The sequence below is a fragment of the Carcharodon carcharias genome, chromosome 3 (genome assembly GCF_017639515.1).
Source record: "Carcharodon carcharias isolate sCarCar2 chromosome 3, sCarCar2.pri, whole genome shotgun sequence".
NCBI lineage: Eukaryota > Metazoa > Chordata > Chondrichthyes > Lamniformes > Lamnidae > Carcharodon > Carcharodon carcharias.
In genome coordinates this window covers 171,505,002-171,520,080 of record NC_054469.1, presented here as the reverse complement: position 1 = coordinate 171,520,080, position 15,079 = coordinate 171,505,002, and the positions used below count along the sequence as shown (strand labels likewise).

At 40.8% G+C, this 15,079-nt stretch overlaps 1 protein-coding gene across 4 annotated transcripts in view; it reads right to left on the bottom strand.

Moving 5' to 3' along the window:
- LOC121276099 (inactive ubiquitin thioesterase OTULINL-like) overlaps window positions 1-15,079 on the bottom strand; it is a 66,813-nt gene that overhangs the window by 12,242 nt on the left and 39,492 nt on the right. For 3 of the 4 annotated variants that reach the window (XM_041184043.1, XM_041184042.1, XM_041184045.1), the window contains 3 exons: window positions 3,529-3,685; window positions 2,189-2,211; window positions 1,996-2,087 (listed from right to left, as the gene is read on the bottom strand). In XM_041184043.1, coding sequence (XP_041039977.1) covers window positions 1,996-2,087; window positions 2,189-2,211; window positions 3,529-3,659 — 246 coding nt within the window. In that variant the 5' untranslated portion in view covers window positions 3,660-3,685. Of the gene's footprint in view, window positions 1-1,995; window positions 2,088-2,188; window positions 2,212-3,528; window positions 3,686-15,079 lie in introns of those variants that run through there. The other variant, XM_041184046.1, reaches the window with a different exon arrangement.

Below are 15,079 nucleotides of genomic sequence, written 5' to 3'. Positions count from 1 at the left end.
GTGAAGCAAAACCATATCACGCTGATTATTTTTTCTTTATTCTTTCACGGGATGTAGGCATCGCTGGCAACACCAGCATTTTATACCCATCCTCAACTGCACTTGAACTGAGTGGTTTGCTGGGTCATTTCAGAGGGCAGTTAAAAGACAACAACATTGCTGTGGGTCTGGAGTTACATGTAGGCCAGACCAGGTAAGGACAGCAGATTTCCTTCCCTAAAGAACATTAGTGAACCAGATGGGTTTTTGTGACAATTGATGATAGTTTTGTGGCACCATTACGGAGACCGGTTGTCAATTCCACATTTAATTAAATAATATATTACAGATAAAGTCTAAATGCAAACTAGCTCATACATACTTCAATCTCCTTAAAATATATTGGTGACCATTAGCTTCATATCCATCTCATTGGCTAGTTTAAATCAGGTCTGTTTTGTTATTTGGTGGAACACTTTGTAGAGGGACTGTTGAAGAAAGATGTCTGTCTAATGTCTGCATGTTCTTCATATCAACATTTTAACTTATAAATTGTGTTGTCCATACCTATAATGGAAAACTTCGAGGTAACCTTGTTGTGCTCCAATTACATCATTCAGCCAATAGTGATAATGCAGCGCCTTTGTTGGCACAAGGGTGTAATTGCAGCATGACAAGTTCACAGAGGTCATTTATTCGTATAGGAACAGCATTGCCTTTCATTTTCAAATTTAAACGGTCAAAAATTGAAAATCCAGCAAGTCAGTAGAATTCTTTTCAGGCTGATCCTACATGGTGGGGATGGGGAAATCAGAAACCTGGTGATGAGGTTTAGGGGAAGGTTAAATAAAACAGTGGTCTAATAGTGATGGTCGGGGGTGGGGGGAGGGGGAAATCAAGGAACTGGGAGATGGAGGGAGGAGGATATTTTGGGCCTGCTGGTGGAGGGAGGGACCTGGATTCAGGAGGTAGGTGTAAAGGCCTTACCTCCTGGATCTGCCAAGTCCCCACCTCAACGAAACTGCAGGGTTTCCTGAAGAATCACAGAATGGTTACAGCACAGAAGGTAGGCACTCAGCCTGTCATGTCCATGCTGACTCTCTGCAGGAGCAACTCGCCTAGTCCCACTCCCATGCCTTTGCTGTACAGCCCCGACTTTTTTTTTCTTCAGATAATGCTCTTTTGAAAGCCACAGTTGAATCCACCTCCTGTGGATTCCATATTCTAACAACTTGCTGCATCTTCATGTTGCCAATCACCTAAACCAGTGTCCTATAGTTCTCCATCCTTCCTCTGTAATTCAGGAAACCCAGCCAACTAGAGTTCAAGTTGAAAAACTGAACAATAATGAGGTTCACAACCTCATTATAAGACTTTAAATTCCAACTCACCTCCTTGGAACTGGTTGGTCACCCGTCCGTCTCCCAGCCTCAGTTAAAGCTGGAAATGGTCATGTTGGAGTTGGTGGTTGGGTCTGGGAACAAATTCTTGAGACTTTAATCCCCCACCCAACCCAAATCACCCTTTGTTAGGTTAAAATTCAACACATTGATTCAAGTCCTCAACTCTTGCCCACCAACTCCTCCAACAGGAAGAACTGAACAAATTGACTGTCCATACTTTTTTTTTCCTTGACAAAGGAAAGGTGTAAATAATTAGGCAAACAACTAGGCAAGCGAGAGAAACTTACTGTACAGATATTATGTACAGGATGGTGCAAAGTAAATTATTGGTATTAATCTACTTTGAAAGATGAGCTGACAGTCTCAGTTGAGCTGGGGGAAAGCCCTGAGTGGATGAGGAAAACTAAACAGCATTGAGTTTGGAAAATAGGACACAGAATTAATTGCTTTACGTGACTATGATGTTGAGGACAATCTGCAACTAAGAGGTTGCTGTGCTATGTTGTAACTATCCATTTATATTAGGAAGTAAGTGCATCCTAACCACACACATATTGTTCCAAAAGTACTTTATAATGGGTGTCTCAACAGTTATAATTCACATTATTGTTACCTTTCTCATCTGTTCAGCTTGCTTGGTGTGTCCCTTCCATTCGATTTTTCCATATTCCAAAAGATCCATTAAAGGACCAACGGCAGTGTTCTCTGAACCAAGATAAGGCACAAAAATATTATTCCACTGCTTAATTTATGGGACAAAATCAATGTAAAAATAATAAACGATGCAGAAAGAAATCATCTCTTACTTTTGTTTCTTATCCTAAATAGCCTGTAATGGTAAAATGAGAGGGGAAAAGAATCAAGCTTGAGTAGTTGGTTTACCCTTTAAAAAAGTATATACAAAACATTGACCATTATTTCAGATCAGTTCAAACTTAGAGTGCAATGAGAGCCAAGTGAATGGTCACGCAATCATGCTCACAATTCCCTACAAGGCAAGTTTCTGAACTCTGCTCTCAAGTGGCACACCCAGAATGAAGAAGGTGGGTTAAAGAACTATCATGCGAAGGGTCATGAGGACTCGAAACGTCAACTCTTTTCTTCTCCGCCGATGCTGCCAGACCTGCTGAGTTTTTCCAGGTAATTCTGTTTTTGTTTTTGTTTTGGATTTCCAGCATCCGCAGTTTTTTTGTTTTTATAAAGAACTATCATCCTGTCTGGCCACTCCAAGAGATATAATGCATCGCATTGCATGTTTTATAAAATATAGAATTCCAAAATTCATAACCTCCAGTTAGCCATTAGTATAGAGGCTTGTTAACAGCATTTTGGTATTTCACCACCTGGTGTTCCAACTAAATCATTTTTAAAAATATAGATATTTGCAACATAGAGAACTTCCCCCAAAACCTGTAAGAATATGATGATATATTTAGTTTGGCCTATTGAAAGTAGTCTATGGTAATTACTGTAAAAACTATTAATCTGCTGTAAATGATTAAAAAATGATGAACCACCATTCTTTGGTCAGGGGGCAAAGTTTTTTTTCAGATCCTAGAATATAACTACTGCTAAAATCATTATAAACTGATGCATCAATCAATTAGTAAAAGTTAAATTATAGTTTTGAGTAGACATATAGGCAGCATGTATGTTATGAGCTTAATATCAGCACAAATCATTATTTGTTTTCCGGAAAGTTTAAGGGAATTAATTGAACAAAACATACAGTTTTAAACTTTTCTTCCCCTTTAATAACTCTCTAGGTACAGATGCCCAGGGTTGGCAGGCATTGCCCTGAATATTGAAGTTTAAAGAAACAAATCTACTCAAGTTACTACTGGTGATAAAAAGTGTGTTTTTTCTCACTGTTGTCACCTGCCATAGTAACCAGGAGTTGTCATGTTTTCAAGCAAGCTGTGTTGATTTTGAAAACAACAGTGATATGCGGAGCTATTCATTAATGACTTTCAGGAGCTGACACTACAGGATTACCAAGGTAACCTAGAGGAATGGTATTAAAAAAGGTACAGATAGCTAGCTTCACCTGGATGAGAGGAAGGGAGGAAAGGAAGAGATTATAGGGAGGAGAGCAGCGTAACTGTTGGACATTTGAAGTGACAGCAGATAAAATAAGTACACTCACCACTTTACAAGATTTCCTACCCAAGTATAAGGTCTTCTGATAAACCATGGGCTCAACAATATTGCTACTATTCCAACGATGAATGGATTCTGAAGTTTTTTCCAGGAAGTGTCTATGATCCAGGAGACCATTTCTCTCGAGGAGTGTATTTTTGTTTCTGTGATGGCAAAATAACCAACTTTACTCAATATGAAGGAGCAAAAGCACCATGCCAAAATTTCAGGTTCACCGTAATTTTGAGTGAAGGAGGAAGGAAAGGAAAATTAACTTTCATTTGTATAGGAGTTTTCATGTCCTCAGGATGCCCGAAGTCATTTTACAAGTCATTGAATAACTCCTTAAGTGTAATAAGTGTTACTGTGCAGCAGATAATTTGCAAATAAAGTCCCTTAACAGCAATGTGATAAATGACCAGGTAATCTGTTTTCTGGTGTGATTGGTTGAGAGATGAACGTTGGCCAGGAAAACTCCCCTGCTCTTCTTCAAATAGTTTCCATGAAATCCATCACGTTCACCCAAGACGACAGACCAGGGCTCAGTTTAACACATCATCTGAAAGACAGCACTTCCAACATTGCAGCTCTCCCTTACAAGAATGCCAGCTTGATTATGTACTGACTTCCACACGCAGGGTTTCAAACCATATTTTTCTGATTCAGGTGAGTGTGTCATTTTTTAAAATTCTTCGAACTGAGAAACCCAAGTGAAAGGTCAAGACAGTTAGGGCCAGATTATCATATCAGAGGCAGGAATCAGGAGAAGGGACGAATCCCGCCTTTGCAATACTGCCTCCATCACGAGGCTGCCAGGAAATGGATTTCCATGGTGAAAGGCCCCAGTTCAAGCTGGAGTCGGATCTGCTGAGTCAATCAGCAGCCCTGAGGCAGGACAGCCCTGGAACCTCTGGTACTGATACACAGATTCATGGATCTAGATCAGCTATCTCTATCAGTGCTTATACAAAGTATGAACAGTTCATTGCACAGACTGAAGATTATTTCTGCGTTCCCATGTAACACTAATTTCACAGAATTTATAACCACTCCTTCAACTTGCCAATTAAATCAATTGTAAGAAGTTGGAATCTTTAATAAACCAGTATTTTCTGCATTTTATGGGATTAGCTAAACAGCTTTGATTCTCTCTCTGGAAAGAGGATTTCCAAATACTTTGACCTCTAAATAGTCTTAGTTCAGGCTGCTATGTTGACATTCCTAAGCTGCTAGAAAGGCGTCTTGTGCACCCCCTTATCTATGCAAGGGTTTAGAAAGGGCCAGGATATGACCCTCAGCAAGACGTAAACTAAAAAGCTGACTCGAGCAGGGTGATGCACAAGGTGGGTGGTAACCACCCTGACGTATTGAGTACCTCTCATTGGTTGAATAGATGATTGACACTGGGTAAGCTACCAGCCCCCCCAAAAAGGGTATACATTTTGGTGTCATACTGCTGGTAGGGGGCTGAGGTGCTGGTGAGGCAGCAATGCTCACTGGACAGCTGCCTTCTTCAGAAGAAGATGGACCACAGGAGAAGGAGGAAGATCAAGGGATTGAGAGAAGAGTTTCCTAACACGTCGACTTGAGAGCGGAATGCTGTTATCACAAGCTGTTACGGATTGTATGCTTTTACTGTCTAATTAGTTAATATATATCTGAACTATTGCTTCTTAATAAACCATCTTAAAATTGCTTATGACTAGTCAACTGCCTGTTTAGGTCTCTGTGGCCCCAAACCCCAGATATACAATAACATGCAGATTTCAGCTCAACCGCCTTAATCTACAAAACCAACATTTAATCCCATAACATAGAAGATCTTGACCTGTGAGACAAGACGAGATGATCAGACTCTGCAATGAAAAGTAGGCCCTCCCATCTCACTGATATTTGTAAATACTTATTATTTTCAAAAAAAAATTATTAAAACATCCTTAACATGCAGCAGTTTCCTATTATGACTATCGTATAGCATTATAATTTGGGAGGGGTCCATGATTACTAATCCATTTGAAAAGGGGTCCTTCAACCAGGAGTTTGAGAACCACTGATTTAGATCCATCAACAAGTACAATAACATTGCCCACTAAAGGCAAACCTTTCTGAAAAGTTCTTCACACCACTCAGGCATCCTCTGCAGGCAATTATTGCCATTCCACGCATACTTAAAATCAATTGTTAGCTTTTCAGTGAGTACACTTTCTCGGTGAATAATTATTGCATGATAGTAACACCTGAGCTTATCATCTTCAAGGGACATACACTGGTCTTTGGAGTGTTTACAGTAATGTGTGTGTATCTCAAGCTGATGATACTTACAGATGTTGAGATTTAGGATTTATCTAGCAATGAGGCCCCAGTGCTAATTAATAGTCATTTCTAAATATCCTGGCAGCATTATTCAAAAATGTCAAACTATTGAGTAAGAAATACAATTCCAGCAAAACAGAGTTGCCTCAGTTAAGGGCTGAATTGCAAAGTTTCAGGATCTACTTGGGGCACTTAGACCCCTGTTATAAAAATCAAATTAGCAAGCTCTTTTAAAATGATATTTGAGAAGTTTTCCTAACATTTACACTGAAATCACGCTCTACTTCATAAACACGTACAGCTAGCCAAAAGGAATAAACAATTCCATCCTGTGACAGTATGGCAATTAAATTTGCAGATGACATCAAATTGTGGTTGAGTCACAATCTTATCAGAGTAACACAGATTGAAGGAGGATCTGGATCAACAAAAGAAGTTGATCCCAGATTTTTAAATGACACTCAATATACAGAGAAAAATGTAAAAATGGACACTCCCAAAAAAAATGAACATTTATTGAGAGGCCCAAATAACTTGGGTGGCAAAACGTACAAGGGGCCGGATTTTTGCTCTGGCGGTGGATAGCTCGAATGAGGAAATTTCCCAGTTCGGGGTTTCCGACACAGGAGGACGTTCCCCAAATGGCCTGATTTTCTTTCTTGGGCAGGTGGGATGCAGTCGGCCCCGCTTTCCCCGGATGCGGATTGGAGGCAACCAGAGGGGCTGTCATATGCTGAAACGAGCTGTTTAAAAAGGCCCACCTCAATTTTCTGGGACATTGTCACAGTTGTTTCATTAAATATTAGGCCTTCTAGCCCTAACCCCTCACACTCCATCACCCTCACCCATTCCCCATGCCCCATCGATGCCAACTCATGGCCCCCAAACACCCTCCATGCAATCTTAGGTCACCCATCCACCTTCCCATGTCCCCTTATAGCCTCCATGGCAACTTAATGCCAACTAATGCCCCCACCAACTTTGCCTTTACCCCCTCCATGCCAACCCACCCAGTATCCACTATAGGCAGACCTCAGGAGCCATGCTGAGATGAAATAAAGATATAACTATCTAAGGTAGCTTTCACTATAATAAACAAAGACTCCCATTCATGAAAGCCCATTCAATACATTTAAATCCCCTCAAGTAATTAATTCCTTATAAAAGCAAAGTTTGTATTCATAACCCCACATTAAATGCAGCTAATCCTTTAATATACTCTTGTGAGCAGTCAATCAACTGTGAACATACAACACCCCATTGTGATGATAGGTTATAGAAAGCAACCTAGGATTAATAATGCTATACTGATAACATTTAGGATTATGTTAACAAGCAGCTATTGAAACCAGTAGAACAGATTTCTGTTCAACTTTGACACGGGTAGGCAGTTTTTTTTTTACAATTAGTAAAGGGCTGACCATTTAAATAACTTGACAACTTAACAGTTCTATGTACCTGATCTGCCCTTCAAGAGTATTTACAACCTTTCTAAACATACGTAATTCCCACACTGCACACTGCAGGAGGCCCTTACTCCAGCGAAACTGGAGTCTGTCTGAACTCAGTACATGGAAGTCATGTCGCACCCTCATTCCTCATCCTGGCAAAAATAGAATCTGCCAGAAATGGGGATGGAAATTCCCAATCCGGGACCTGCCTGCCATTTTAAAGGTCTCCAGAGTCTACAAACGGCAGGAAAATGCAGTCCAAGAGATATTCTGAAAAAAAAAATGACACCCATAGACCACAAGCTATGGATGTCCTTTAATACATCAAACCCTTTTACAACTTAAAAACACAGGTCAACAGGTATTGTAGAAAAACATTTTTCGTGGAACAGAGAGCTTTTTACCTGACATCCATAGCACAGAGATTGTATCTCTGGGATTGAATGCCAAGGTCTAGAATTTTCTTCATTAAACCTCTTTGCCTTTCTTCCTCTCCATCCTTCATTAAAACTCGATAAAACATGCCCCTTTGATCAAGGTTATAGTCACCTGCCCTAATATATCCCTATTGTGGCACAATAAGTGTCAAAATATGTTTGTTAATGCTCCTGTGAAACACCTTGAGGCTTATAACTCATTAATGGTGCTATATAAATAGGATTTGTTGTTGCATGGCACTGTCTCTGGGATAGAAGTTTCTCTGCTGCTAAGGATGCAGATTAAAGAACGCCCACATTCTACTGAAAGGTTTAGACTATACAAATGACCATTTTGAAAATAAGGACACCTGCATAATAGGACAGCTGATGCCATTGCCTAAGGTCTCTTGCAATTTACAGGTATTGTAGAAAACTATACTATAGTTACTATGGATGCATAGAACATAAGTGGCTTACTCCTAATTCATGTGTAACTCAAAGATACCTGTAAGTAAGAGAACTTAAAACTTACCCTTAAAATTTAAGTACAACGTCAGGAGGCAGTGCAAATGAACAAGGCTGTATTGATGCAGATGAATGTAGTGCCAATTTTCTCTTTCCAAATGCTTTTGTGTTAATTATCCATCAGTGGGAATCAGTTTACGAGCCAACAACCAGGATCTAACAGAGTGGAACTGCCCTAGCTCACAGTACACTCAGTTAATAGAGGTTAGCTTGCTTGTATAAACTATTCTGTGGAAACAATATAAGCATTCACTTTACTACTAGTAGATATAGCTACTTAGAATAAGTGTATTTGTTGTTTTGTAGTATAGAACTTGAGTATTGCTGAAACAAGGAGAAATTTTTGTTGAAGCTTTTTATCTTGCACTCATCAGGACCATTCGAAGAATACCAAATGTAAAGGGAACAACTTATACTGTATGAGAGTGCTGATTAGTTGGCAAGTGGACTCTGGTGGAGGCATTCCCATGGAGAATGCACCAGTTGACAGTGACTGACAGTTAACTGCCACGCATTGTTTGAAATTTAAACCAGAGAGCTTGAATCTGATTAGCCAAACAATTTCCTCAAGGAAGGAACCAGCGAATGGCTGCCACTTATTTTGTTTAGCTGAAACACCTGTACATGTTCTGTCTGAAAAGGACAGGGCCCTGTGTATTAATGTACAAGTGCTCCACACTGCAAGCCCGACTGACAATCTTAAATTGGTTGTCAGCGTAATTCTTAGCACACAGGATTATTTAGCAAATGTTGTCCAATTGTGGAATCACATCTAATGTTGGATACTGTTTTGAGTTTTGCAAGCACGGGCTGGTCGGGTATGCTCTGTACCTTGCCTGTTACAAACAGAAGGAACGTGCCATTTGATACAATCTGCTTGTCTTTGGACCGTATGGCCTACATACCTAGCATCACACTGGCATTGATATTCATAAACCACATTCCTTCCGATTAGGCACTTTACAGCCTTCCGGACTAAACATTGAGTTCAGATCATGACATCCTCACCCCCTTTTTGATCCCCTTTTTTCTAATAATATCTATTTTTTAAATATACATATATCTTTCTTTTCCCACCTATTTCTATTATTACTTTTAAAATGTATTTCCATCCATTGTTTTATCTCCACCTTTTAGCCTATTTCAATCCCTTCCACCCACCCCACCCCCACTAGGGCCATGTGTCACTTGCTCATCCTGCTTTCTACCATTAATGTCACCAATAGCACATCCTTTAGCTAATATCACCACCGTCAACACCCCTTTGACCTTTTGTTTATGACATCTTTGGTAATCTCTCCTTTGCCTCCACCTATCTATCCAGCTCCACCTGTCCCACCCCCCTAAAATAGCTTATATTTCACCACATTCCTATTTCGCTTTAGTTCTGATGAAGAGTCATATGGACTCGAAACGTTAACTCTGTCTTCCTCTACGCAGATGTTGTCAGACCTGCTGAATTTTTCCAGCTATTGTTGTTTTTGTTTTAGATTTCCAGCATCCACAGTATTGTGCTTTTATTTTACTCATTTGTTTGACAGGCAGAATATCTTTTTGGCTGATGACATTATCCTGTTAGTGGCGAATGCCACTTCGTGTTGCTACTGCACAGTAGTAGCGTGAAACAGCTAGCTTCACCTGTTCAAGTTTTTGAGATAGATTACCCAAGTGAGGTAGATTGGGTAATTTTCAGGGCCGAAAGTGACGGTCTTAGGCCCATTCACAACAGTGCAAAATGATCTGATCAGCATAGCCATTTTGCACAGGTATAACTGTGTAAATATGAATACACCAAGTTCACAAATTTGGTTTGTATCTTAAAAAGGGCATTTCAGATAATTTCTCCTAGAATTCTGTTCTAATTTTTAGAACATTGTTGCAGGAGGACAGGGTCCCTCCCTTTTAATTTGGCTATTTACTCTTAAAAGGGACTGTTCTAACTTCTGACTGCACTTAGAATGAGCCAAGTGCTATGGAAGTGGGAAAAAAGTACAGCTTATTTAAAAGGGGCACAAATCTAATATATTGCAACAAGTATAGGTCAAAACTACAAATTGAAAGGGAATATAAAACAAATACAGAGGCAGTGCGAGCTGAGAAACTGATGAACCTACAGCAATGAAACCTCAGCAGGAGATGAACCTTACCCACCAATTATCTGTAGCAGTTTGTTTGGCAGTCCAAGCTTGGATACTTATTGTCTGTATTGCTATTATATCCATACATTGCTCTGCTATACGTCTGCTTTTTATTGAACAAAGCAACCTGAAGTGAGACTTATCTATGGGGAGATAGTGGTAAGAAGGGAGGTACCTGACATAGAAGTTCTCAGTCCCAATACTATCCATTGTGATACTATTACCTGAGCTGTAAAATACAGAACTCAGATCTCAATGATGGAATTACATAATACATTGATAAAACCTCATGTATCATGTAGGCTGTCAATCTAAGCTTTAAAGCTTGCAGTTTAACGTGTAAAATGTTTTATTTGACAACTCTTTAACAATTTACAAAAGGGGTAGATAAGCTTACCTAATACTGATCAATCATAACAATAAAAAAGTGGGTACCATATAAATACTAAAAGAAGTGAGTTTTACTTCTCTGTTTACTGTGAAGACTTAAAAGATGAAAGAATTTTCCTAATTATCAAGATTCAAATGAAAATTCTGTCACAAAGTGGGGCTGTATGCTGCATTGTTAGTTTAGTGAGGTTTTACTACTATCAACAGGACTCAAATCCAAACAAAATGCATGGGAAAAGATTAAAGATTCCTCTCTTTGTAGGCTGCAAGAAGACATAGAACAGTGGTTCCCAAACTGTGGGTCACGACCCCAGTCGGGGTCACAGAAACAGCAGATGGGGTCGCAAACACCCCCTTCCCCAAAGTAGCAAGAAGGATCATCAACGGTGACTGTGGAACGGAGATTACCCTGTCCAAAAGCGCTGGATCTACCGCATAGATGCTGCCAAACAGCAAGGGGAGGATGGTAAACCCAAAGTGCCCTTTAACCTTAGAAAACACTATTAGTGGCGAATGCTGAACAGGCCTGGGATGTTGGCGCGCTGACTTGATGCAGGCAGTGTAACTCAGTGACTGACTGACACGTTCAGTTTTTACACAGAAACTGAATTGGCAGAAACTTTGAGGAGTGCAGGAAGAACCAAGAGGTTTCATTGCCTATGGGGAAAGAGCAGAGGGAGGGGGATTAATTAAATAATTGCATCAAAAAGCAGACACAGACAACAAGCTGAATGGCATCCTACTGTGCTTATTCATTCTAATCCCTTGCAGGCAAGTCCTCCAACATCCCTGCAACCAGCAAATCTTAGGCCATCCGCATGGGATGAAAGCTTCCTCAGATATTATGTTCAAAGGACAAATGCATTTCCGTTAGAGGATTGGATAGCAGGAAAGAAAAGAGAGGCCTAAGATGAGGAGGTGGTGCAAAAAGACTCAGAACAATGAATAGATATGTCATCAAAACTAATGAATGATTCAGCTGATATGCAACTGTCACCATAGCTGCTTCACTACGATGTTACTTAAATGAGAGGATCAAAGAATTAGTCAAGTCAAAAAATGGAAAGCAGAACTTGTGTTCGCTAAAAGCTTCCTCCCAATATTCAACAGCTGTACTCCATTTAATCAGCGTTCAGGCTTAAATACCATTTGCCCACAAAATTCAAACCTTCAGCTATTTACAGGGCACTTATTACCAACTTCTTACCAACTCTGCATTTTACTTTCTCTCAGCATCTCTTTCACACATGCTAACTCTTGCCCACACTTTCTGCAGGATAAAGCAGCATACAACGTGAATGAAGACGATGACCAGTCAGAATACAAGTTTAAATTTGGGGGCTTATCTAAACAGAACTTCCATTATTTACACCCATTTATAAACCTCTGAAAACCAGACAAATCAGACAGCTTGACTCGATCAAGCTTAATGTCAAATAGTGCAATGGGATCTTTTATGTCTACCTTAGTGGAAAGATAGAGCCTCAGTTTAACATCTTATCTAGAAGACAGCACTTTTCATAGCACTGCTACAGTACTGGATTGGTGTGTCAGACTAGATTTTGTGATTAAGTTACTGGAATGAAACCTTCTGACACAGGGCCAAGAGTGCTACCACTGAGCCACTGCTGTTATTAACTGCTCATCCACTGTATTCCAACTGGGCAAATGGTTGGGTTAGGTAAAACTGGGGCCATTGTGTCTAATTCTTGCAGAAATGCAGTATGCTAAAGAGTCACTGATCACCAGTCAGAAGTTCAAGTTGCAACCTATATTTGCAGAACAAATTATCTTCTTGCGATAACAAGCTCAACGGACATTGAGGCATTATTTTTTCATCTCACTCTTCAATTACACTACCATGATCCAACTCGAATGTGAATAATTCCCCTAAAAAAGATCTTCACTCTTAAAATTGTTATAGGATGCCAGTATTGTTTCACATTTAGGATAGTGGATTTATTAGTACACAGGTTTCCTTATTCACAGAAACTATATTCATGAAAATCAACTGTCACTTTCTACACAAATGTTTGTATTACATTTCTGGAAGTAGCTTCAACATAAAGGGCATAATTTTTAAAAGGGAATATGTATGGCCACAACGATCAGTATCACCTTTATTAGACAAGGAAAACAGCTGCATCAAATCCAATATACGCAATTCACTTGCTTCCTTGGCCAATAGTTCACTTCTGATCTAGATGGAACTTCCCTGCCAGAATCCGCCCACTCTGACAGTTGATAATGGTTCGCATTCATAGAAAAATAAGTGCACGAGAACAAAGTAGGCTATCCAACTACTCAAGCCTGTTTTACTTTTAAATAAGAGTTTGCCCTCTTGCTCTAAAGTCTCCTACTAGAGGAAATGGTTTCTTGTATCTATCCTTTATCATTTTAAACACTTTGGTCCAGATTTTCATCACAACAGAGAGGCTCTCCAACATGGCAAAAATCCCAGAAATGGCTGAATTTTCTAAGTCCCACCTCCGAACCCGGCATTTCCCATCTTGGCAGGGGGTGGGAATGAAGTCATGTCGGAGTTCACGCATGCGTGAATCGCGGATGCAGCTGGCCATTTAAATCACCAGCTGCCTCCTCTGACTTCTGATTTTTGAACCCTCAGTGGCGTGAATCCCGGGGTGCACAGAGCAGGCCAGGAAAAAGGAGGTCTGAACTTGGTGAATCCCTTGGATAGCTGGAATACCCCTTTGGAGAGGTGAGGTTAGAATTAAATATGATTATGCACAAACTCAGTGGAACTGTCCAGCTGTCAATGAACTGTCAAAAGTTGTCCAGGAAGTTCCAAAGCTGTCCAGAAAGTGCCAAAGCTGCCCATGAACTATCCAAGGATACTAGGTGAGTTGGTATGGGGGAAGGACAAAGGGTGGTGTGTGAGGGGCATAAGTTGGCACTAAGTTGGCATAGGAATATGAAGGGCCATGGGGGTTGATAACGGGGCATGGGTTGGCATAAGGGTGGAGCATATGGTGGTGAGTGGGCACATGTATTGGTATAGGTTGGCATGGATGGAGCATATGGAGTGTGTGGTGGGGGGCTGAGGAGGGGAGGGCTGGATGGGTGTTCTGGTTTTATTTTTATTTTTTAATTTCTTTAAAATGCAGTGCTGGAGCACAGAGGCAGGCCTTGCACCCAGCCCGCCTCCACACCTGGTAGTCTCCATTTTTGTTCCAGGGTCATCTGGCCTGATCCTATTTAAGCCCGTCACCAACCCCCCATCCAAAAAGCTGAGCTGCGGGTGGCCATTTTTAAAGGCCAGGTTCGCTGAGCCAAGAAATCTCCCAACTTTGCACACCTGACCCGGGAAAGAGTATCTGGGCCCTTGATTAGATCTTCTAAAACTCGAGGGAATAATAGGGCAAAAGTTCATTCAACCCGTTCTCATAATTTACATCCTGATGTTATTTTGGTGAATCTGTGCCTCGTCAAGGCTAAAATACCTTTCCTAATGTTTGGTTCCTAAAGTGCAGTACTCCAGATGGGGTCTGACCAAGCTCTGTACAACTGAAGTATCACTTCCAGGAAAACATGCAGAAAAGCAGCAAGCGTGGAAGAGAGAATCCGTGAGGAGCTGCTCCAGCAGGGGGGAGGGAACCTGCAATTGGAAGTTGAGGAGCAGGTATTCTGGCTGGTCCCACTTTCACCATGCAGGAGACCTCCGGCTGCATCACCGCCAATTGCTTCAACCAGCTACTGAACAAGAGAGGAGGGAGGCGGCGGCTAGAAAGCTAGTAACAAGGTACAGAGCACAGATCAGGTCAAGTTATGTTTGCACTGTGTCACATGCAGCTCAATCCAATTTTTTTCTACTTATAAAACTACATTGGATCTATCAACTCCAACTTTGATTTAATGAGCTGGTCAACTTTCTGTGTAAGTTGCACACAAGATATCAGGGGCAAGTGCAACATTCAGGTCTGACACATAGAGGAGAGGGAATCATCTGGCTAAAGAAACAAGGGAGGAGACCCTTCTTTGGGTCTGTTAGAAGACTTTTGGGCTCCGTATCTCAGGAAGGATGTGATGGCCCTGGAGAGGGTCCAGAGGAGGTTTACGAGAATGATCTCAAGAATGAAAGGCTTAATATATGAGGAACGTTTGAGGACTCTGGGTCTATACTCGATGGAGTTTAGAAGGATGAGGGGGGATCTGATTGAAACTTATAGAATACTGAAAGGCCTGGATAGAGTGGACATGGGGAAGATGTTTCCATTAGTAAGAGAGACTAGGACCCGAGGGCACAGCCTCAGAGAAAAGGGAAGACCTTTTAGAACAGAGATGAAGAGAAACTTCTTTAGCCA